Genomic DNA, 26442 nt, shown 5'->3' with positions numbered 1-26442 from the left:
TCAGACCCCATCTATTTCTCCTCTTTTCTGTTACTGCAGGTATTTGTGCTGTACACTGGTTGTGATTGTTCCCCTGGCACTGATGTTCTATTAATTTTTTCAACCTTCTTTTCTTCATTCTTCAGTTTGGATAGTTTCTATTGCCCTGTCTCAAAGGTGGAAGCTTAGATATTTTTTTCTGCAGTGTTTAATTTGTTTTAAGTCTATCAAATACATTTTTCATTTTAAATATTGTTTTTTAAATTTCGGAAATTTCTTTGATAATTTTTTTACTGTCCATCAGGTTCTATTGAGATTTTCTGTTTACTTCTTAGGATCATGTTTTTCTTTGAAATCTTGGACATGTTTTAATAGCTGTTTGGAAGTCCTTGTTTATCTTTAATTTGCATCATTTCTGGGTATGTTTCTCTTGACATGTTTTTAGCATTATCATGGGTCATATTTTCCTACTTCACATATCTAGCAATATTAAATTGTAGGTTCAACATAATGGCTGCTGTGTTATTGTCTAATATTTATTTTCTTCAATACATATTTTTATTAAATTGAGTATTGAATATTGTGTTATGTTTTGGGGAGTAGTTAGTTTCTTTGTGGATCAGCTTAATGATTTAAGTTTTATTTTTAAGTGTTGTGAGATGTGGTTTATAATAATTACTTTAGGGTTAGATTAGTCCTGCTTTTGAGGTAAGTCCTTCCTGGGATCTCCTATGAATATTCAGAGTGGTCAGTGAAGTCTCTCCACTATGACTGGGTGGGTTTCAAACATTTCCAAATCCTCTCCAAGCTCTGGTAGTTGTTTCCCCTTGATACTTATTCTCTCCTTGGCTTTGTAGAGTTTTTCTGTGTGTGCACCTTTGTATTCGGCCAAAGACCCTATGGTTCCTCTGTGCACATTTTCAAAGCTCCTTCTTTCGCCTCACTCATTTCTGTCTGGAATGCTGCCTTGTAAACTTATTGTCAGCTTAGTAGCTCCAAACTCTGATCTTCATCTCCTCAGTGCAGTGACAATCCCATGCCTTGTCTGAGAAAGCAGAGGTGATCCTGGACTCACCTTGTTTGTTTCCCTTCTCCTGCTGATTGCAGTTTTGCACTGCTTGTGGTATGCTGTCTGAAAACAGTTCTTTTATAAATATGTGTGTGTTCTTTGTGGTGGGAGTTTTAATAACAAAAGCAGTAAATACTTGTAACAAATTCCAACAGTTCAGAAGTAGAAAAAGTAAACAAATGATTGTTTATCATTTCTCTTAATTTGCATTCTTCATAGGAATTTATATTAATGATTTAATATAAAAATTTATGTTTATATGAACCTATATACTCATATATGTGGACTGACTTTTTTCTTTAACAAAATGAGATTATACTATATAGTTTGTTCCCCAGCTAGCTCCCCCACTTATATATTGATGGCATCTTTCCCAGGCAGTGTCTGTGGATTCATTTCAGTCTTTTAAATATAGACACAGGATTCCATTTTAAGAGTGAGAACTACATTTCATTTATCTATTCCCCTCTTGGTAGAAATTTAGGTTGTTTTAGTGCCTTGTTTTCTTCTTTCTCTTACCCATCTTTGTCCCCCTGCCACTCTAATAGTACTGGAGAACACTCTGTATGTGGGTGTAGTATTTAAAATGTGGTAGCTACTGCCATAATCCCTTCCAGAAAGTTATACCTATTTATACAACCATGAAAAAGGTATGATTGAGGCCATTTTTTTCCATTGTCAGCACCATATGTTACCTATCTTTTAAATATTCATCAGTCTCACAGGCAAAAGGAAAAAAGTATCTTATCTTCAGTTTGCATATCTTTAGTTGTTAGGTAGAGCATATGTTAAATGGCAATTTTTATTTTTATTTTTGTGAATTGTTAGATCATATCCTTTTGCCGTATTCCTTTTAGATTACTTGACTTCTTCTTATTGGTTTGTAGTGTCTCTATTAGCATGAATGTTAACCCTTTATCATATATGTTGCAAATATTTTTACCTGATTGATTTGTCTTAAATTTGTTATGATTTTTTTTCCACAGAGAATCTTCTTTCTTTTTCTTTTTTGGCAACTATATATGTCACTTTTTTCCTTTATAAATTCAAGGATTATCATGCTTAGACCTTTCTTACTGTAGAACTGTAAAATTTTTCTCATGTGTTCTTTTAGCAACACTATTATTTTAAACTAAATTCAGATATTTAGCTTCTCTGTATGTCTTTCTAGCCCCACTAGTTTGTTCTGGCTCACTGGTTCTTGACTTAGGGATCAAAGGATGTATGTGAGTGATTGTTCATTGAACTGTTCATTTTGCAGATGAGGAAACTGAGGCCTTAGGGATCTCTCCAAGGTCACAACCAGCCATTTTGTGGTGGCATTGAGAACAGAATTCAGTGTTCCTTATTTTTAAACTTTTGTCCATTTCCATTTCTAATTTGGGTAAGTGAGTACTGGATTGAAATGCACTTCTTTAGCATTTGGGTGCCTATTATATACCATCAGAGTACCAGCCAGTGGTGATAAAGTTGTGAACAAAATGGACACAGTTCCTGACATTTTGGAACTTATAGATTAATGAATAAGGCAATGAATGAAAAGTAGACAATCAAGTGTGAAATGATGATTTGGGGTGAGGGCTGTGAAGGAAGTGAAATCACTGAAGAATAAATAATGGGGCTCAGAGGCTACTGGGGGTGGTCAGAGAATGCCTCCTAAGGAAGTGATATTTAAAGTGAGTCTTTGAAAGAAGAAAAGCAGCCAGCAAAGCGTTCAGGGAAAGAGTGTTCAGGCAGACAAAACAGCATTGACAGAAGCTCTGAGGTGGGAAAGAGCTTGGCAACTGGGCCGGTTTAAGGGGCTGCAGCTGTGAATGTGTCAGTTGTCAAGCTGCTGGTTAACTTTTACCATCAATGTTTTTGAGTACTTTTCAGACAACTTCATTGACACTTGCTTTGTAAAAATCTGTAGTGTTCATTCCTTTCTGAAACCACACAGGCAGCTGGAACAATCCAGTGATAAATCTGTATTTTCACATCGTTACATGAAATCTTATCTTGTAATGAAAACATCTTTATCTGGGTCAAACACATGCTGAGTTTTCTGGAGTTACTGGTTATAACTAGAAGTAATAGTAAAAACAAATCCCCTTCAGATGCTACTTATTTCAGACAGATACAGAATGTAGTACATTAATCTGTTTATCTCATCAAAATGAAATAAGGAAAATCCGTTATCACAGGTGAAACAATGATAATGGAAAAATGTTTGCGGTGTTTCCTTAGCACATGAACATTTTTTAAGGGCGTTAAATTGTCCTCTTGCTGGTTTTAGCATCTGTACGTATGCAGGTTCTCTATTCTTGTTTATCGTTTTGTGCCTATGTCTATTTCTAAGATTGAATTTTTTTTTTTTTTAGCTGTCTGAAGACAGGGACCTATTTTTTTTTTTTTTCATTTTATTCCCATTTAAAAAAAATGGCTTTTACAGAGTATGTGCAGTGTCTTGTTAGGCTTTAATAAAATCTGTTTGAACTTCCTACGTTCAAAGACCTCTTGTATTTTTTGGTATACTTTTTATGTATTGGTAAATAGTCAAAATGAAGAACCTCATTGATGTCTGGTGTACTTTTCCCCATATGCAGAATACATAGTACACAGGAAAAGGGAAGTCTGAATTCTCCACAGTATCTCTCTTGAAGAGATACCGTATTTCTCTTGAAGAGATACTGCTGAAGAAGGTAAACAGAAGATGTAGGGAAAATATAGGAAAATGGTCAGGGCCCTTCATATGTTCAGAATCTTGCCGAGCATTTGATGTAAATATGCACGTGCACCCAGGTGTTCCTTAGTTATTGTCTAATGTAATTGCACGTGTGGACCCAGGTGTCCTGGGTTATGGACTTAAGTATAAAGGACGAGTGGCTCTGATCCACAGGGACCCCGACCCCCAAGATGTCCCCAGGGGGGCCACGGGGAGGCCGCTACTGCTGCTGGAGGCCGTTGCTGCAAGCTGTTGCTGCCAGTGTCCCTGGGACCCTCCAGGAGGCCACCGCTGCCACTGCTGCTGGAGGCTGCTGTAAGCTGCTGCTGCTGCTGCTGCTGCTGATGATGATGATGATGATGATGACTGAGCTTGTGTCGTCTGCCAATGGCTCCCAGGATCTTTCCCACTTACCTAGCATGGACCTGCGTGTGAGGGATCTGGTGACCCAGTCTGTACAATGGGTTTGAAGGGTCTGAGCCTTAGCTCTGACAATACAAATAGAAACTTAGTATCACTAAAGTTATGGAATGTTTTGGCTTTAGTTATGAAATGCCTAGCCATGTAATTTGCATAGTCCCCGACCCTACAGAAGACTTCAGCTATATAATTCATATTTAACTGGTAGTCCTTGAGGGATAGTTTTACCCTGCTCTGTTAATACAGATTTTTCTGAGAGACTTAGGCATCACCCATTAGTATAGTGTTAATCACTTGGTGTTCCAGGTCCTGGAATGGCAATGTTGAATAAGACATTATTTCTGATTTCAAGGAGATCAGAGACTTGTGGGGCAAAAAGTTTTGTAAACAACACAACATGATGTGACAAATGCTTTGAAAGATGTATGTACAGCAACTGGGGGGCGCATATGAGGAGTTTCAAAAAGTTCATGGAGGGGCCGACCCCATGGGGCACTCGGGAGAGTGCGGCGCTGGGAGCGCAGCGGCGCTCCCTCCGCGGGCTCGGATCCTGTATAGGGCTGGCCAGTGCGCTCACTGGCTGAGCGCGATGCGGGCGACACCAAGCCAAGGGTTGCGATCCCCTTACCGGTCACACACACACACAAGAAAAAAGTTCATGGAAAGATTTGTATTGTCTTTTAATTTTGTTTTTCCATGAACTTGTTGAAGTACCCCCGTAGAAGAGAGCAGTCAGTTTTGTAGAGTGTCAGGGAAGGAGGAGGTAACATTTAAACCAGGCCTGGAGGGACGGTAAGATTGGAGATGGGCAGGCTATGGAGAGGCAGCAGTATGTACAGAGGACACATCTTTGCTTGTTTGCCAGGTGGTTGTGGTATGGGTGGGTTATTAGGTGTGTGACAGAGGAAATGTAGGAGGTGAAACAGGAAAGCTGTGATGGGGCCTTTTGTGTATATTGAGGAGTTTGGACTTGATTCTCTTGGAAATGGAGAACCATCAAGGATTTTAAAGCAGTGAAGGACACGATCTGTTTATCTTTCTCTTTTGGAAAGCTGTATTCAGATAGTGTGGAGGAAGTTACTGAAGGTGAGAAGACTAGTTAGGAGGCTACTGTAAGAGTCCAAACAAGTCCTGGTATAGCAGCAGAGGGATAGAGAGAAAGTGATTTCCGAAACATTTTCAAGGCAATCCTAAAGCTCTGAGAGGCAGTGTATAGTAACAAAACGTGCGCTGGATGGGAGGCAGGATGCCAAGGTTCTGGGTTTTGTTTTGTTCTTGACTCGTGTGTCACTTTAATCATTTGGAATTCTTGTTGATAAGGGGAAGGTAGTGTCCCCCTATCTGTCTCTTCAGTGCTGGGATTCTAATAAAGGGAAACTAAAGCAAATGAAACAAAACAATAAAAACCTCGAGCAAACCCAAGAATTTAGAGTTTTTGCAGCCTTTTTTTCTTCTTTTGCAGGTGTTAGATAGCCTTTCCCTCTATTGTACCAAACAATTCAGAACCAAAAAAAATCAGGTGTTGAATCACTAGGATTATTAAGGTGTTGATTATCAAAATCTTCAAATTGTGTGATTGATTCACCTTGCCTAAAAAATTATGTATATATGTACATTTTTCCTCCTTTTTTTGTCCTGTGTCAGCATAGTCCCACTTGTATCTTCCTGGCATCTATATTTGACATATTTAGAAGATCTCAGTTGGAATTTTCAGTTTTTGCTTTTAGAGGGGCAGAACTCATTGGATTGGAATTGTTTTCTGCTCATTCGCTGTGCTTTTGATCTCTCTCAATTTCATAAGTATTTTGAGGTATGTTATTCCTGAGCCTTTACCAGACCAGCACATGCTTAGCATTCATCAGGTGTCAGTGGGCTTTGCTTCTGAAACAAATGGAGCAGGCTCTGAGTTGGCTTATATTTCCCACTCTTACTTGAAGTGGGTTTCCGGGCACTGTTCTTTTCTGTTGAATGAAGCATTAGAGATGCTTAGGAGATAGTGCACTATAATTGAATACAGTCATGCACCGCTTAATGATGGGGATATGCTCTTCGAAATGCATTGTTAGGCAAAAGTGTATTATGAAAGGGAACAGCACTGAATTTTCCTATTATCTATACTGGCTACTAGTTGCATGAGCATGGGCCCTCTAATTATGTTACTAAGTCTTTCTGTTCCCCACTTTCCTCATCTGTTAAATGGGAATCAGAGTAATACTACTTCCAAAAAGTTATGAAAGTTAAATTACGGGTAGGGATTGTACCTGGCACACAGCAACCACTCAGTCTTAGCTAAACTTTTATTAACTATTATTTTGCTGTGGGGATGGGTGGGAATCATTTAAAAATGCAAGAACTCTAAAGTAGACAACAATCCTTTCATGTGGGGTCAGACCTAAAATGTCAAATGCTTTGCTTTCTATCTTAAAGGTCTGAGCTCCCTTTGGGAGTGTGACCCCATGGGTAAGCTAGGCACTCTTCCTCAACATATTTTGCAGTAGGTTTGTTTATACCAGCATCAGCACAACACATGAGTACTGCGTTGTGCTAAAATGTTGTGAAGACTATGTCACTAGGTGATATTTTCAACTCCATTATTATCTTATGGGACCACCATCACATATGCAGTCCATTATTAACTGAAACATTGTTATGCAGCACATGAGTATACTACTTTAGTTGCAGTTACTAAAAGTGTTAACTGTATTTATAATGTATCTTTAAAGCACTTCTTTTCTTTTTATTCTAGTTCCGAAAGACCCGAAACCTCAGTGGAGACGGGTAGCATGGAGTTATGATTGTACTCTGCTAGCCTATGCTGAAAGCACAGGAACTGTGAGAGTGTTTGATCTCATGCGAAGTGAACTCTTTGTCATTTCCCCGGTATGTGCATACCTTAAGCTGATAATGTATTTTTTTCAATGCCTTCCATGTATAGGTGCTTGAATGTATGAATGTGAAGAGAGGGGAAATAAAGATATAAATCAGAATAAAAAGCTGTGAACTTAAGAAGCTCAGAATCTAGTTAGAGCTCTGTATACATGCAATATTTGTTCTTCATATTTTGTAATGCACTATCCAGATGTAAGCCATCTGGTTGTAAGTGAATACTAGAGATACAGAAATTTGTTAAAAAGTATGAATGAGGGAAAGAAGTCAATGGGCTGTTGAAACAGGAACAGCTTTGAGAGGAATTAGAATTTGTCCCCTAAAGGGGATAGAAATGGAAAGAGAGAGTGGAGAGAAAAAAATTAATGGTAGTAATAACCTGAATTTGTGTAGTGTTTTATACCTTTTTAATGACTTCGGTGTATATTCTTACTTAATATTCATGACAACCCTTTGAGTAGGTTGGGCAGTTATTGTCCTCACTTTCAGTTTAGAAAACATGGATTGAGGGGGAACAAAATGACTTTTCTCATGGTAATCCAGTTAATAAGTGTGTCTTCTAGGAATCTAGTGCTTTTTATTTTGTATCTTTCTACCTCAAATGATCAAGTTTTTGGGGCAGGTAGAACAGTGGTTCTAACTCTTGGCTGCATCTTAGAATCACCTGGGAGCTTTATAAAGAAAACAAAATAAAAAACAAAACAAATTACTGATGCCCAGGCTCTGCCCACAGAAATTCTGGTTTAATTGATTTGAGTGGGGCCTGGGCATTAATATCTTTTACAAGCTTTTCAGCTGATTCTATTGAGCAGCTAGCACTGAGAACCAATGATAGAATAATTTTTGTTCAGAAATAAGGAGTGGAAAGACTTGGAAAAGTGCATTGGTCTCATATTATGTAATTCCTAGGTAACCAAAGGAGTTTGGATTACTATTTTCTAGACTAGTGCTGTCTAATAGAAGTATAATATGAGCTATATATGTGATCAAATGTGATTTTAAATTTTCTAGTAGCTGCAATAAGAAACAGGTGAAACTTATTTAATAAATACATTTTATTTAATCCAATATAATAAAAATGTTATTTCAACATGTAATAAACATTATTGTAATCATGTATTGTAGTCATTATGTAATCAACATATAAAAAACATTATTAATGAGCTATTTTACATTCTTGGGCACTAAGTCTTTGAACTTTGGTCTATATTTTCATATTTACACCATATCTCAGTTTGGACTAGCCATGTGTCAAGTGGTTGGGGAGGAAAAAATTTTCCTCTATCCTCTTAAATTTTGTTCCTGGGGGCCTGCAAATTAAACTTGACAAAAGATTAACAAGAGAAAAGGCATGCAGTTTCTCTTGATGTTAATATTTTTACATGTACAGGGGATTTACAGAAAGGAAGTGAAAACTCAGAGAAGCAGTTGGACTCAGGGGCTTGTATGCTATTTTAATAAAAGGCTATAAATTGTGGAGAAGTGACTAGACAAAAAAAGAGTTTGGGCTTATAGAGTTGATAAACTGTGGGGAAGTGACTAGGAAATATATAGGGGGAACTAATAGAAGATAAGTGTTATTTAATAAGGTGTGTGTATGCAGACTCATTTTGGTGTGACTCTCAGTCTTTGGTGATGAGTCCTTTTCCTCTTCCTGGTTTCAAACGTTCACTTTCACAAAGAAAAATTTATGCCTTGCTTTTAGGCAAATAAAGGGAGGGCAGAGAACTTTTCCTGCATCTGTTGGTTCTCAGTTGCCTTCAGCTCAAAATAATCCTTATGCCAAAGTGGCATATTTTGGAGTGGCATATTCTCTTCCCCTTCAGAGGTGATAAACTTTATTATGTATTCTTCTCAAGGTGCATAGGCCTTCAGATCTTTAGCAAGATAGCCTTATATTTAGTTGATGGAAAAGGGTTGACATTGAGTGATTGTTTTATGTATCCTTTCCTTTAAGTTGCTGATTAGGCAAATAGAAACTAATTGGAGACTTTGTAGCATAGGCTATTGGTGGCAGTGGAAATTAACACTAGAAAGCTTATATATGGAAACAGGTTGAGTTCTCTGAGGCCGAATGGTGGCACTACTTTTATTTTATTTTTCCAAATAGAAATAGAAATATTCTATTTATATTCTATTTGAATAGAAATTTACTTATCTAGGCAAAGCTCTCATTCAAAAAGGCTTCTGTGGTTCCAGCCTATGTTTGGGGAGCTGGTCTAGACTTGGGTATCTAGTTCTAGGCTCTCTGCCTCGTGTGATTTTTGAGTATACAGAGCAATTCTGGGGCTGTCTTATTTAAAGTGTACCTGGCAAAGCCAATGTCTCGGGTTTCTTCCAATTATGTATGTGTTAAATTTTATCTAGTATCTTTTTAGTAACTTAATTTCCCCCTCTTCTTCAGGCATCTAGTTTTGCAGGTGATTTGAGTTATGCCATTGCTGGGTTGATATTTTTAGAATATAAAGCAAGTGCACAGTGGTCTGCAGAACTCCTGGTCATCAATTACCGAGGAGAACTTAGGAGTTACCTTGTGAGGTAAAATGCACTCTGGGAAGTTGTACTGAAATAATGCTTATTTCTCTAGTGTCAGATTTTGTTATTTCTTTTTTTTTTTCTCCTTCCAGCATGTTATTTTGAAAAATTACCAAATATAATAGGAAAGTGAAAAGAATTGTATAGTTGGACACCCATATACTTCCACTTGGATTCCACCATTAGGATTTTACTATACTTGCCATCCATCTATCTGTCCCTCTACCCATTAATCAATCTTTTTAATGTTGTGTCAGAGTAAGCTGCAAACATCAGTACTGAAATATTTTAGCATGCATATATCATTCATTAGAGTTCAATATTTGCTTACAGTTTTCTTTTTTTTAAGGTAAAATCTGCATACAGTGAAATGCACATATCTTAATTATACCAGCTATTGAGTTATGACACATACATTTGTGCAATTCAAACCCCGCATTGCCATCGTGCTAAAAAGTTTCCTCATACCTCTTACCAATAAATCTCTTTCCACACCAACCCCCAGAACAACTACTGTTAAAAAAAATTTTTTTTAAATCATAGATTTGTTTTGCTTGTTCTCATAATTCATGTTAATAGAATCATGTCATATGTACTCTGTCTGTCTTCCTTCAATCAACATAATATTTTGAGATTCATTTGTATCATGTATATCAGTAGTTTTTTTAATTATTGATTAGAATTTTATTGTATTAATATCTGATGGTTTGTTTATCCATTCTTCTACTTATGGACCCCTGAGTTTGCAGTTTTGGGCTACTGTGTATAAATCTGCTATAATGATTCTTTTTCAAATGGCTATGGATGTACATTTTCATTCCTCCTGAGTTAGTATCTTCAAATGGGATTGCTTAGTCATAGGGTAGATATAGTTTATATTTATAGGAAACTACCAGAGTTTTTCCCAAAGTGGTTGTATCAATCACATTCCCACTATAAAGTATCAGAGTTCTAGTTGTTTTACATCCTCAGCAATTTTTGGTGTTGTCTGTCTTTTTAATTGTAGATATTTTATTAGGTATTAGATTCATTGTGGTTTAATTATTTTTCTTTCTTATTTATCTTCTTAAATTTAGTGTTGGAACAAATCAGAGCTACCAAGAGAGTCATTGTTTCAGCTTCAGTAGTCATTATCCTCATGGAATCAACACAGCTATTTACCATGCTGGTCACAGGTAAGCAACCATTTGTTCTCATATTTAGTGGAACATTAGGTGGATGTAGAAATCTTGGCACAGATTCAAAGGAAAGAAACTGTCCATTCTGATTGTTAGTTTGGTTTCTTCATTTTCTCCTCTTGTGCATAGTTATCTTAAATATCTGTAGTATTGTTGTAGTTATTTTCTGATCATTCATGCTTATCTGTCTGGCTGACTTTCTCTGAGCTAGATGGGACACTGGGAATATTCATGGGAGACCTTCTCTCTTAACCCTCTGGACCGTATTTTTCTCATCTGAAAATGAAGTAGCATTATTGAGAGAGCTAATAAAGTACTGTATATATAGTGCCTTCAAATGGAAGGGCCTCAGTATACATTACTTCCCTTCTCCTGTCTTTTCTTGCAAGTTAGGGCTGCATTGATTATTGTACAGTTTCTTCCAACAACTGTATCCCCTTCTTCATATATGAGTATGTCACTTCATGTATTTGTGTTCTACATTGAGTTTACTGGAAACTTTTGGCATTTTCTACCTCCAGTGATTTCTCTCCATGGGAAGAATAACAAATTTTGAGTCAGACAAACCTAACTTGAGTTCTGAATTTTGGGATCTGGAAGATCTGGGGATCCAAGGACCTGATCTCTTGACCTTGGTGTTACAATTCTGTGCTCTAACCGATTGAGCTAACCAGCCAGCCTACTGAGTCTTTTTGAATGAAAGTGTATGCGATCTACATTGAGGGTTACTAGAAACTTTTGACATTTTCTACTTCCAGCCCACTTAAATTTTTTTGAATAAAAATGTATGCAAGTTTTGTATTTTATTTAGTGTTAGGTATGTGGTTTTTGTTCAGAATTTTATTATGAAACTTTTGTACTACAAACGAACGTGCACGCGCGCGCGCACACACACGTCCCTTTTATGCTCTTCCCTTATCCCATTCTCTCTGTTCCCCAGAAATAACCACTGTCTTGAATTTCTGTGTATCATCCCCTTGCTTGCATTATAGTTTTGCCACTTATTCATATTTAATTTTGCTGTTTTGACTTTTATAAATGGGATCACTTAGAAGACATAAGAGTCTTGCCTTGTGACTTGTTTTTTGATGCATGTTGCTCTCGTTCATTCATTTTTTATTCCTATTAGGACATTTAATTTTATTAATAATTTGCAACATATTTATCCATTCTCTCACAGGTGGAAATTTGGTTTAGTTTCAGTTTTTTTTTTGTCATAAAAATAGTACTGTGATAGGGCCGAGCCCTTGGCGCACTCGGGAGAGTGCGGAGCTGGGAGCGCAGCCACGCTCCCGCCGTGGGTTCGGATCCTATATAGGAATGACCGGTGCACTCACTGGCTGGGTGCCGGTCACGAAAAAGACAAAAAAAAAAAAAAAAGATTAAAAAAAAAATAGTACTGTGATAAACATTATCATGCATTCCCTTGACACATGTATGACAAGAATTTCTGTAGTATATATAACTAAGATTAGAATTGCTGAATTGTCGGATAAATACATTTTCAACTTTAGTAGATAATGTCAGATGTTTTCCAGAGTAGTTGTTTCAATTTACAGTCCCATCAAAAGTATATGAAAACTTCTGTTGTTTCACATTCTCATTACTGCTTTTAATGATGTCAGACTTAAATATTTGTTGATTTGGTAGGTGTAAAAGAATATCTCATTGTGGTCTTAGTTTGCATTTCCCTGATTACTGATGAAGTTGAACAGCTTTTCATATGTTATTGGCCATTCATGTTTCCTCATCTATGACATTTTAAAAAATTTTATTTTCAAATTTAATTGTACATATTTGTGGGGTACAGTGTGTTGCTTCAATACATGCATACATTTTACAATGATTCACTTGGGATAGTTAGCACGTCCATCCCTTCAACATTTTTCTTTTCTTTGTGGCAGTTGCAGTCAAGATATTCTTCTTAGCTACTTAGAAATATATGATACAATATTATTAGGTGTAGTCAGCCTAGAACACCAGAACGTATTCTTCCTGTCTGCTTGTAGCTTTGTACCCGTTGTTGATCCACTGCTTCCCCCCTCTTCTGCCCCTCTTTCCTTCCTAGCCCTTGGTAACCATTATTCTATTCTCTGCTTCTCTGAGAATCACTTTTTAAAATATTTATATTTATATTTTTATTTATTTAAATTATATTTTAATTATGTTATATTTATATTACAATTATTCATATTTATATTATTATATGTATTTTTTTATATTTATGAGTTTTATGTGCACATAATTTTAAGCATTTAAATAGTTTTGAAAACTGACTCTACCCAATTTCTTGCTTTCCAAAGGTAATCAATCACGTGTAGCTATTTTGTTGTTTCTTTTCACTGTTTTAGTGCATCTAAGTAAAATGCAAAAAATAAATAAATAAAATGCTTATATTGGTACTTTTTTTTTTTTTTTTTTTTTGCTGCTAGCTGGTACAGGGATTGAACCCTGGGCCTTGGTGTTATCAACCCCATGCTCTAACCAGACGAGCTAACTGGCCAGCCCATTGTTACTTCTTGCTTTTCAATTTTGCATATTATCTCTTGACTCCCTTTATGGAAGGTATTTAGTTTTCTTACTCATTCCACCACATGTATGCACACCAAACCTTTGCTTGTTCTCTTGTTATATCTATCATAATTTTGTAGGATGAATATTATTATGGTTATGTAGTTGCTATTCACAGGTGAGACAAGAAGCTTTAACAGTATTCCATGATTGCTTTTTCCATTCTTATTTATTTATTCATTCATCCAGGATATGTCTTCCTCATGGAAATTACTTCTAGAGGGAGTGACAGACAGCAAACAATGAACATAAAGTATGTGAGGATCTGATGAATGCTATGGAAAAAAAAAATGCTCAGAGGTGGAGAGTGGAAGGGTGGGAGAGCAGGGTGAAGGTTACAATTTTAAATAGGGTGGCCAGGTTACCCTTCTTAAGAAGGTGACATACAAAGATCTGCAAGAGGTGAGAGTATTAGTTATTTGGATAGCTGGGAGAAGAGTGTTCTGTGCAAAGGGAATAGCCAGAGTAAAACCCCTGACTTGGGAGTGTGCTTGGCATTTTCTAGGAAGAGCAGGGGCACTATTTATATACACCATATTTTATTGTTAATCGTTTTTCTATTTTGATGAATATATCCTGCTATGGTTTGAACATTTTCCCTCCAGAGTTCATAGTTGAAGCTTAATGGCCAGTGTGATGATGTTAAGAAGAATGGTATCAAGAGGTGATTAGGCCAGGAGGGCTTCTCCATCATAAATGGGACTAAGGCCTTTATAAAAGAGGTTTCATGCAGCATTTGGCTCCCTTGACCTTCTGCTGTGTGAGGACACAGTGTTCCTCTCATTTGGAGGATGCAGCAACAAGGTGCCGTCTTGGAAGTGGAGAGCAGCCTGTACCCGACACCAAACCTGTTGCTGCCTTGATCTTGGACTTCCCAGCCTCCAGAACTGTGAGATATAAATTTCTGTCCTTTATAAATTACTCAGTCTCAGGTATTTTATGATATCAGCACTGATGGATAGAAACATATCTCCAATTAGGATGTCAGATACTTGAAGGCAAGGAATATGTAGTGTACATCTTTGTAAAAGCCAGAGCATCTAGTATAATAGTTCTATTTGTTGATTGATAATGCCCCTCTGTGGGCACCTTGGATAAGTAACTCTTATTTCCTGGGTAAAGAACAATTATTACTTTTTGTTCTTTTGATTTCTCCCATTTTGTATTCTTCTCTATCCCCCATGTTTCTTTGTTTTGTTTTTTCTTGTCCCTTTTAAAAGAAGGTGTTTTATTTCTTAATCCTGGGCTGTTTCTTTGTGTTTTTTTGTTAAGTTTATTTCATACTTCACTGTCTTCATTTATTACAAAAGTCAATATTTGATTTCTTTTTTCCTAGCACTATTTCAGGAGGGTAAGTGGGGTTTACATGGGACCATAGGTTTGAAATGGTCACACACTGAATAGTTATTACATGATAGTTTCTCATAAATCAGATTACATTTATTACTCTTAAGGCTTTTACTTTTTGTCCCTGGATCTAAGCAATTGAGGGTATTTTTTGGGGGCAATCTCCATTTAAACAGAAATTTTGGAAAGTTGAATATATTATCAAGCCAAAGAAAAACAGCCTGCACTTGGTTCTGCAGTCATGTACAGATCTTGGTCACAGCTCTAAGCAGTCACCTTAGAGATGGATGACTGCATTAATGTCTCTGAATGAAAATTGTAAATCAAGAAGTATTTGTAAGTGCCCTGTTGTTTATGACAAAAATTTTGCTAGGTTGTTTTTATTTTCCATTATGTGGTCTTTTGTAAATGAAAGAAGCTGAAATATTCATCACATTTTTATTTATTTTTGGTTAGGCTAGTGATGTGAGCATGTGATATTTATCATCCACATGAGTTTTACAAATGTGAGATAAATCAGCCAGAGTGGATTTGGGATAAATTGGTAGTGCAGAAACTCAGGGTTTTGTGAAATTCATCGTTTTGTAGGATGCTGTAAGCATTGTTGAAGAAGAGAAATTGAGGTGATAAATTGGTTAATAAGAAACATAAATTAATTGAGTAGCTTTGGAATAAGCTGTATGGATATGCTGATTTTGACTATTTTCTTTTTTACATATCCTAACTAGGAGTAATGAGTGCATTTTATCTTCCTTAAACACTCAGACCCTCATGTCCCAGTCCTGTACCCTTTCCTACCCTCTCCAGCACCTCACTGCTTTCTCTTTTGTTTTTATTGTTCTGTTTGCTCTGTTGGTTTTGGCTTATATTATACCCTGATTCCGACTGAGGGAAATCTCTTACCTCCTCTGTATTCTTAGAGGAGATGACAAACTTTCGGTACACGGTGGGTACTGTGTTCACTGGTGGAGATGCAGATGTAGTGCCTGCTATCTAGGATTTTATAGTATGCTTTGGGAGTCATATATTCACAAATAAGGATACTTAATGTGAGTTAAGTTCACATAGAAGACTTTATGTATAGATTTTTAAATGGAACTTATTGCTTTCAACAGTATGTAGCTTTTTATTTTAAGATTCCCTTTCTAATTTTGTTGCAAATTTCTGTAAGCAAAATCTGACTTATTCAACTTTGAGTCACCAACAGTTCCTTGATAACTACACAAGGTAATTTAGTGTTTGAAGGTAACTATTTCTGGACCCTAGTTTACGTGTCAACAAAGTAAAAAGACAGAGTATGCCTACTTTCTTGGGAGAAATCGTCTTTTTGTAAAGCCGTGTTTAAAATCCTTGGTGACTCTTTGACACTCATTTTAAGTGTATAATTCAGTGATGTTTACTAAATGTGTAGAGTTGTGCAACCACTTCTATGGTCAGTTTTATGTCTATTACCCATAAAGATCCCTCATGTTCATGAGTTTTATGGATTTAAATTATACCTCAGTAAAGCTGTAGTAAATTTTTTAGTTTTGTGGTGGGGAGTAGAGGGCAATTATTAGTTTAATTTAATTGTGGTGGAGAATTTTTGGCAGCTTTATTATTTTGACAATTTTTTTGTCCTGCATTGAGAAAAATTAAATAATTTGGAAATCAGCTTTGACCCATTCATCACTCTTATGTTTGGAGATTCTTTGATAGGAGGGTCAGTTCTCATTATGTTACAGTTACATTTATGTGGGCCTTTGAAGACCTTTATAAATTTTAAGCTTTGTTCAGTTGGTGAATTAATCACTATTTCTCTTTCAATTTGTTTTGTTTGTTGTTTATCTTAATGTCAGGGAATTTCATTAATTGTAAGCAAGATATTTTGTACTTCGATTATACTTTTTTTTTCTGGTTATAAGAACTACTGTACAATCCTTCTGCAAAGATTTATGGAAATGCAATTTTAAGATGTTAACTTGGCCAGATTGAATTTTTTCTTATGCTAGGAGCGATGCTAGCTGTTGCAGATCACTCTTGGGAGTGGAAAGTTGAAAGAAGACTGTTGAATTATTTTTAGGCTATATTATAGGCATGGTACTTAATTATGTTTGATAGACAAATAGAAAATCTAAAACTTTTTTTTTTTAAATGTAATAGAATGTATACTGGATTAGGAGACAGGAGTCCTAAACTCTGTTCTTGGTTGTACTACTTATTAGCTGTGTATCTTCAAGGCAAGTCTTTTGTTCTTTTCGAACAACATTTTCCTGGTACTCTACTAGGCGGAGACCATAGGTGGTATTTTAGTAAGCTTCTCAAGCACCAATGAGGTCCAGCCAGTATAGACTGCTAGGTAGCATTTAATGAAGGAAAATTGTGGTGGGGAGTTTGGCAGCAGGCATTATATAGAAAGATCCACTGTCAGGAATACCTGGCAGGCAGCAGTTGGCAGGCTTCAGTAGAGGGTGGACTAGGGTTCAGAGACGAGACTTATTTTTTCTGAGAGAACCAGTTTGAGCAAGCCTCCAAAATTAAACTGCTGATATTGGGATGGAAAGTAGGAATTTAGTTTCAGAACCTGGATAGTCACTTAAATCAGGGTACAAGGTAGACATGGAATGAACCATATAGGTAGAGGCTGAACGTATTTTGCTTTTGCAGTGGTGTTGCCTAAGTCCACCCTGAGGATTGAGGGGGAATTAAGTCTTCAAATGATGATCATTGACATGAACTATGGGTTGAGGGAAGTAACCAGGCAAGGACATACAAGAAATCTCATTTATTTTTTAGTACTTTTGTTGACATTCTGTTTGCTAGGCCAGTAGTTCTTTACAAGGTTTGGGTAACAGAATTGCTTATGAGAATTAAAAAAAAAAAAAAAAAAGGAATACCAAGACCCTTTTCTCAAAGGCTTGATCAGGTAAGTTTGGGATGGGATCATCTGTTTTGTTAAAAGTCTCTGTAGGTGATTCTGATTCTTCCCACCCACCAGTTGAGAACCCTCATGCTGTAAAGCTCTCAGAGATTTAATTGAATGAGTGGGATAATGAATAGGATATGTCCCTGCTTTTGAAGTTGCCCTAAAGAGAGATAGCAATAAATTTCATTTTAATTGCCCTCTTTCTTCCGTTGGTTGTTGCTGCCTAGAATACTGGGTTGGGAAGTACTGTGAGGCCAGGTCTGAGCTCATCAGGAGCTGAGACTCATGAATGACACAGGTGTAGAAGTAGCAGAGCTGAGTATCTTTCTTCTCTTGTCTGTCAATGTGCGGTGAGCATGTATGTGTTTATTCTATCACTATAAGCATTCCTTAGAAGCATACTACATGCCATTCAGGCTGGTGAGGCACTGGTGGGGGGTAGGGATGATAAACATGAGTAAAACACAAGTTCATGACTGTGAGATTCAACTCTCAGAGAGAAACAGTTTTCCACAAATTAACTTTTTTTTTTTTTTAAGCAAGTTTACCCTAGTCCATGGTCTGCCTTCAAAGACCCAGAAAACTGAATTTGTCAACTTGCAGAGTATATAACTCTTAGGGGCTAAACAAGCTCAAAAGATTGTTAAAAAAAAAAAAAAAAAAATCAGCCAATTTAATATTTGATTTTGAAAATCCTAACTCACATGAACTAGGACATTTGTTTCCATGGACCTATGTGGGAAGCCCAGTTATAACCAGCAGTTTGTTAGAAAGCACAGACAGAAACAGGGGAGTTATAATATTGACATTTAGCCAAAGTGCCTGAGTTTTCTATGACTATAAGAGCCTTGCCAGTAGAACTTTTATACTTAAATTGTACTTGGCAAGAACTTCTAATTGACATATGTATTTTTTCTTTATATATTTTAATAGCTAGAGAATTTGTATATACATACATTTAAAAAACTACATATGTGATCCTGCCAACTTGCCTCCCACCCCTCCACCATTGTTTGGCCTGGGACGTATAAAAAGGGCAGGAAGACAATCTATATGACCACATTTATTCAAGAATATCTGCCTTTGCAAAGTCTGCATGGGGCATCTTGCATCCGATATCAGTTAGGAATCACGTGGCAGCCAGGAAATCACTCAATTTCAGGTGTTATTTTTTTTATTCCACTTACCCTGTATCTCCCAAAGAGAGGCAGGTATATGCATGATGGCTTTAGGTACTTCATGCACAGGTCTTTTTTATTTAATTTTAATTTGTGAGAAAAAATTCATGTCACAGGGAGTAGTGGTTATGATAAAGCTAAATTTTTTAACTTTTCTGTGTTGACTTTAAAGAAAAAAGATGTAAATAATAGCTTTTGTATGCCAAAAAGTCATTTGAAAGAGGTACACCAGTGTCTGAAGTTTAGGATATATATCCTACTTTACTACCTTATCTTTTTTTTTTTTTTTTTTTTGAGTATTCACTGCTAGTATATAGAAATACAGTTGATTTGTGTATATTGATGTTGTATCCTACAACCTTGCTGAACTTGGTTATTAATTTTAATGGTGTTTTAGTGAAATCCTTTGGCCATATTTTTTTTCCTACCTACTCTATACATTCAAGAGGCAGCCTTATCCAAACTTATGGTTTTTAACCACTTAAATTCATATGGGATATCTCCCAAGTCTGTATCCCAGAATTCACTCCTGGGCCACGGAGATATTTATCTACCTGCCTTTAGAACCTTTTTTTTCATATCACTCCCTTATACTCATTATATCCTGACTGTATTCATCATTTTTTCCCTCCAAACCTGTTTCTTCTCCTGTATTCCCATATCTCGTATAGTATTTCCACCAGGCCAAAACCTGAGATTTACTTTAGAAAACTCTCTTAACTCATTCTTAGGATCTTCAAGCCTTGTTGATTCTTCTTTCTTAATATGTCTCAAATCTTTCTCCTCCTTTCCATTTCCAGTGCCATCTTTATAGTTCAGGCACCCATCACTTCTTATCCAATTTACTGAACAAGTACATTCCCTGCTTTCAATTTGATCTTCCTCTAATTTGTTTTCAGTTCTGTTGCCATAGGGAAGACAGGTCTTAAAATACAATCTAATCATCGATGAGGGTACTTCAAAAAGTTCATGGAAAAATAGAATTGAGAGATAATATGAATCTTTTCATGAACTTTTTGAAGTACTCTTGTACTTCTGTACTTAAAATCCTTCTCTAATTTCCTTTAGCCTTTGGGTTAGAGATATAACTCCTTAGATTGGTTTTAAAGACCCTTTGTAGTTTGGCCTTTAATTTCTCTAGCCTCCTGTCATATATACACCCTCAAGTTTTCTCTGTTCTACAGCAATAGTAAGTGCACTTTTTCTGTAAAAGGCCAGATGGTAAATGTTTTAGGCTTTGCAGGCTGTACGGTCTCTGTTGCAAATGCTCAACTCTTCCATTGTAGTGTGAAAGTAGCCATAGACGATATATAAATTAATGAGTGTGGCAATGTTCCAATAAAGCTTTATTTTCAAAAATAGGCCTTGGGCCAGATTTGGTTTGGGGGGCAATAGTTTGCTGACCCCAGCTCTGGATAACTCCAGGCATGTGTAAATTATTGTATTTTCAAAATTTTTTTTTTTTTTTTTAGTTATACACTTTTTTAATTTATTTTTTTATTTTAACATTTACTTATACATATTTGTGGGATAGAGTGTGTTGTTTCAATACATGCATATACTGTACAATGATTCACTTAGGGTCGATAGCATAGTTTTGTACCCACTAGTCTACCACTTCTCCTTCCCACAACCCCCTCTCCCCTCCTGGCCTCTGGTAACCATTATTCTACTCTCTACTTCTATGAAAACCACTTTTGTACTTTTTTAATAATTTTTTTTAAGGCTTTTTTTCTTTTTACTTATTTTTTCTTCTGCCTGGAATGTCCTTGGTTTTGTTTGTTTGTTTTGTTTGTTTTTATCTGTCTGCAATATAACGTTTGGTTGGACTGACCCTTTAGACTTCATCTTTATGTTGGTAAAAATGAATACATTAATTTTATTCAGCAGATAGTAATCTCCTAGGCTATGGCCTCCCTGAGTGCACACACCCTGTCTTAGAATTGTATCAGCAGTGCCTTGCAAGGAATACCTGTCAGTAAATCTTTGGTTCAATTGTTAAATTTACTTGGCCTTATCAAAGCATATTAAAAAGGGAGAAAGCAATACTGATGCACTGGAATGTGAATTCCATGAGGGAGGGAACTTTGTGTTATTTACAGCTCTATTTTCAGTACTTAGAATATATTTTAAGGAATTTATAGGCAGGTACTACTCAATTTTAAATACATTAAATGCCCAACTATCAAGTTTCCAGGAGAATGATTTCATTACTTAACTAAGCAGTCCAAGAAAAATTCCCATGTTTTGTCTTTAATAATTAATCATTCAATATAATCAATTTTCTGTGATCATCCTTAGGCACGTTAACTAAACAGTCTGATGCTTCATCATTTGATTTATAGTAAACTGTGTCTTCCAGTTCAGTTAATACATTCAAGCATAATGTAAATGCAGTGGTTTTCCAAGTGTGGTCCCTGGATCAACAGCTTCAGAATCACTGGCGAAATTGTTAGAAATGCAAATTCTTGGACTCCACCCTAGCCTACTGAATCAGGAGCTCTGTGGTAGAGTGGCCCAACGATCTGTTCTAAGGATCCCTCCACTTCCAGGTGATTCTGATGTTTGAGATGTTTGAGAACTGCTGATATAAAGGGTCATGATTACTATGTTTTCTTCTTATAGGCTCTTTAATAAAGATAAGCAGAATTTAAAATATTGAGCTGTTTGGAATTTTTGTAGTAATGAATGTTTAGGATATACTAAAATGAATTAAAATTGGGAACATTTCAGTTTCCTAAGACAGGAATGGCTTCTAGCTGTGAAGTAATAGGTAACTTTTTTTTTTTTTTTTTTGAGCCCTTACTTTGCTAAGCATACTTTTAAACATTTTTGAATTTTGGGACATGGAGTATTTATTTTCTTTCTCTCTGACTTGCTTGCTTTTTTGAAAAGGAAAAAAAAAAAAATTTAAGCATACTGGTCACTGGCCAGATAATACAGAATTGTTTCTCTATTATTTCAAACTTCCTTCCTTGACTTTGTGGAGCTTTAAGCCACTAGATGGCAGATTCTTCCAACACTTATTAGATTGAAGAACCTTTTAAATAAATCATTTATAATTCTTCTTGAAATCAATTTTTAGTGTAACTCTTAACTCTCACAGTTTGTTGCTGTCACGTATGATGTGCTGCTCAGGTTGCATTCCATCCGTACCTTGCCTTTCTCATATAGCCTTGGCCACGTCTGTGTTACTGCCCCCTGTTCTCGTCTGGCCTCTGCCTTTACTCCTGCTTATTTAATTCACTGCTTCTTGTGTTTTCTCTTCTTTTTTTTTTTTTCTCTATCAGTCACAGTTTATTTTTGTTGCCTAATATCTGTGTTCCTGCTTTGGGTTTTAGACTCTTAGAATATCAGGGCTGGGAAAGAGTTCATCTATCATTTGGTTCAACCCCATCATTTCTCAGGTGGGAGAACTGAAGCCTGGAGAGGGTAAGCCAAGGACAAGGACTATGTCTTATTTATCTTTGTGCAACTGTAGTTCTTCACACGTAGTACTCAGATAGATGTTTCTTGAGTGAAACAACTGTGGTAAATGCTATAAAAGATACAAAGATGGATTAGATACAGTCTCTGTGCCCAAATGGCTCCAAGTTTAGTAATGGAGGTATGATTAAATAACTGCTCTAGCATAGAAGGCAGAACATCATAAGTGCCCAGGAAGTGAGCAAGATAAAATTTGTATTGTTAAGGACCCATTTGAATTTTCTGTCTTGTTATTCCCTACTTGCCCTTTAGAGGCTGGGAGCACTCACTGCATTTTTTACAGTTCTCTGAACACACCGTTCACAAACTCATTTCTGTGCTCTTGTACATATTCCCTTGGCTTAGAATGCTTTTTACCTAACCTCTTGATCTGTCTGGGAAATTGCTTAAAGGATAAACTTTTCACTGATAGTACTCTGTGAAGCTTTTCTTGACCTTGTCCTTCATGCAGTTAATGTCTTTCATCCTGATTTTGTACCTAACTCAAAGGTTGCTGAAGAAGTCTTGTGCAATAGTAGTCAGTGTTTACTAGTTATTTCACCTGTGATGGACTATGCTTATATTCATTCCTGAATATCAGTATATATCCAAGGCTATTCAAGAGCAGAATGGTAAAGGCAGTATGCAAGCCCCCTAAGCAGCACACCACACATGATATTGGTGAACTGTGAGAGTTGAGTTACACTAAAAATTGATTCCAAGAAGAATTAGAAATGGTTTATTAGGATGTTCTTTAATTGCTTAGCACATTCCTCATTGCTTAGTACATTTGTATTTAGTAAATATTAATGGAGTATTAGGAATGTCTCAGGATTACATAGTTACTTTTTTTGGAAAGTATTTGAACTCAGTACCCCCAATTCCTAGACCCATGATTTTCCTGCTACTTGTCACAAAATTTGAGGTTGAAGATTATTGGGAAAAATAATCCCTTTCTTTTCCTGTTTGTCTTGTTTTTGTTAAGGATAAGTAAAGTTTTGTTAATTTCCGCACATCATGTGCTTTAGTGTAAACAATTTAATTTGTATTATAGAAATTCTGTTTTACTTTATATCATAATTTAAAAATAATTTGCTTCAAAATGTGATTCTGAAATTAAGCATTTAAAAACCAAAAACTTATATATTAAAGATGTAATGGTTACCACTGCATATAAATATTCTGGGTGGAAGAACTTAATGCAATAGAAAAAAGCATTATCAAATTATTTTTTGCAGTTTCGTCTGTGGACATAGTTTCTGCAGAAATCTGACAGTTATTTCAGTAGTAAGTTGCAGAGTGCTTAAGATACACCATTAACGTATGAACAACCTCACAATGTCACAAAGCAAATTATATGCTAATTTCCTTTTTGGTATTTGACTAGATTTGTGGGTTGATGTAAAGTATTAAAGCCAATACAGTGATTTTTTTTTTTCCTGCACTTCATTGACTGGAGGAATTTATATACATAATTTGGGATATTGTATCATATTATTCCTCTTTTTAAGTTAAAGAGTACAAAGGATGGTATAAAATCCACTTAAGTACCTACTACCCACAATTAACAAATACTAGGTTTGTCTTTTTTACCTAAGGTACAGTGTTTGTATGTGTGTGTATACACACGCATACAAATTTATAGAGTCTGTAGTACAAACAAAATTTTCTTCATCCATTCCTTCATTTGACTTCCCCCTCTCTAGAGGCAGTTATCGTGATTTTGATGTGTGACATTCCAATATGTATCTTTATATTTGTTCTCTTCACGCTGTATGTTTACTTGAGCAATTTATTATATTATTTATCCCTTTTATTATTTTTTTGTTTTATTTCTTATCACAAGTATTTATATATTTTTAATTCAAAATATTTTAACATGTTCTTATACATATTTGTGAGGTACAGTGTTATCCATCCCTTTTAAACATTTGAAGTATTTCTAATTTTCCAGCATTATAAATAGTGATGCACAAAATATTCTTTTACCAAGAGAAGAATATACCTGTGTGAGAATTTCTCTGTAGTTTCCTTAGAACAGTTTATGGGATTATCAGTTGCATGTGTTTATTTGATACTGTTATATTGCTCCAAAATGATTGCTTTGATTTGCAATCTTACCAGTAGCTGGTAAGAGTTACTATGTCCCTGAACATTCTGGAGGGTGGTTGGTGTAGTTCTGTGTAGTTTTAATCTGCATTATTGGCTTTAGTTTTCTTCTTTTGTGATCCATTGCTTAATCTTTGTCCTTTTTCTTTTTTTTGGACTGGTGCTGGGAGATCTTTATAAATTCTGTCTGCCAATAGTTTTTTAGTTTCATGTATTATAAATAACTTCTCCCAGTGTGTGATTTATCTTTTCATTTTATAGATAAAAGTGTTAAACTTTAATATGGTCAAATTCAAGGAGAATATCTTAGTGACACCAGGGTGGGAAAATATTTACAGGTCTTGATGCACAAAGCCCAACTCATAAAGGGAAAGACCAATCAGTGTGAATTGAGTTGGCTCTTGTTAGAGTGCTCCTCTCCCATGTGAATTTTACGTTTGTCTAGTTTCATTAAATCAGTTTGTTCAGTTCCATGAAAAATTCTGCTGGGATTTTGAAATGAAATTGCGTTCAGTTTTTAGATTAATTTAAGAATTGGCATCTTTAAGGTAGTAAGAGTCCACCAAAGAACATGGTATCTCTGTCTCTTCATTCACGTCTCTTTTATCTCTCACAAACATTTTGCAGTTTTCTTCCTAATGCTCTGCTTTATCAAATACTTGGCTTAGCATTGTCTGGTGCCCTTTTTATTACTGTGTGACCCCCACCTCCCTTAAACCCTGATCTTTCCCTTCTCCCCACCTTATCTCCTCATATGTTACTGCTGAAACCTGGCAAGAGTGAGGACAGGCAGTAGGAAGATGGGTGTATATGGTACCTTTACCCTGTGCTTCCTAAGGAGAAAGTTGGAGCTTTAAATTCATACAGCCATTCAGGAAACATTGTGCTGAGCCTCACATTCCTCTCCTCTCTTTCCCAATGACTGGCTGTTTTTAAGTTACATTGTTTTACCAATGGAACTTTATTCCTCCTCAATTCTGGCCAGTGTTGCCCTGGAAACCTATTTTGAACACTGTGATCATGATGAAGAATGTTTATTTACCTGGCCAATATCATTGTCAACCTGCTTTTATTTTTATTTCCTTAGTCACTTGTAGGTTAGCCCTTGTCAACATTGTGAGTCTTGTAAAACAATAAAGTAATGGAATAAATTAACATTTTTGAATTGGGGTTGGTATCTCTTGGCATGTATAACTGAAGATCATCCTTCAGTAGATATAGATTGGCTTCACATCTTTAGATGTGATTGTCGTCTTTTGTGCCACTTAATTCCATGCTTCTATCTGTTTCCTACACTTATTTGTTCTCTGTTAGAGAGCGACCTTTTGAATGTAGAGAGCATACTTTGTTCATCTGTGCACACTCAGTGCCCTGCACATTGCCCTGCACACAGCAGCTGCCAGTTACCTGTTTTATGAATATGTTGATGAAGTCATCTCAGTTTCCTCCTCTTTTAAACACACATGAGCACCCATGCCTGCTTACGTGTGTGAATACATATGCATTCTCATAGCTAGAGAATTTGTGTCCCAAAGCTGCCATGCCATCTGGTAGGAACAACACATGATTAGTTTTTTCATCATTCTGCTCTTTTTTCCACTAACTCTTCAGTCTGGCATGAATGGAGAAAAGGTCGGAAGCAGGTACTGAATCTCTTTTGTTCTCATAAAGCTTATCATGTTGTAGCCAATCTAATGTATTATGGCCATGATATTTATCAGAATTCATAGAGAGTGAGTATCTTCTAGTTTAAAGACCAGGAGGTAAGAAAGCTGGATTCTCAGTTGCTTCTGTAGCTCCTTCAGTAGTCAGGCTACTTAAAGTTTCATATATATGTTAACATAAATATAATTAATATCATAGAAATTATATATCATAAAGATATTAATGTCTTTAACATATATGTTGTTAAAACAAATATATATGTTGCACATTGACCAGAGGAAAATCATTTCAGTTGTCAAAGAATTGTTTTATTGTGGCCTTTTGGGTATTTGTTGAATTCTTGAACAGTGTTCTTATTTTTATTATAGTTATAGGTTACTGATTTTTAAAGATATGTGTTATGATCACATGTTTTCTGTTTGAAGAAACAT

At 36.0% G+C, this 26442-nt stretch overlaps 1 protein-coding gene across 2 annotated transcripts in view; it reads left to right on the top strand.

Moving 5' to 3' along the window:
• Nucleotides 1–26442, top strand: part of NBAS (NBAS subunit of NRZ tethering complex) — a 361846-nt gene that overhangs the window by 20573 nt on the left and 314831 nt on the right. For both annotated transcript variants that reach the window (XM_063078155.1, XM_063078154.1), the window contains exons 7-9: nt 6919–7052; nt 9463–9596; nt 10670–10768. In XM_063078155.1, the coding sequence (XP_062934225.1) occupies nt 6919–7052; nt 9463–9596; nt 10670–10768 (367 nt within the window). The remainder of the gene's footprint in view (nt 1–6918; nt 7053–9462; nt 9597–10669; nt 10769–26442) is intronic.

The sequence above is a fragment of the Cynocephalus volans genome, chromosome 14 (assembly GCF_027409185.1).
Source record: "Cynocephalus volans isolate mCynVol1 chromosome 14, mCynVol1.pri, whole genome shotgun sequence".
Classification (NCBI taxonomy): domain Eukaryota; kingdom Metazoa; phylum Chordata; class Mammalia; order Dermoptera; family Cynocephalidae; genus Cynocephalus; species Cynocephalus volans.
Note: the sequence above shows the minus strand (reverse complement) of the source record. Positions and strands in the feature narration are given on the sequence as shown.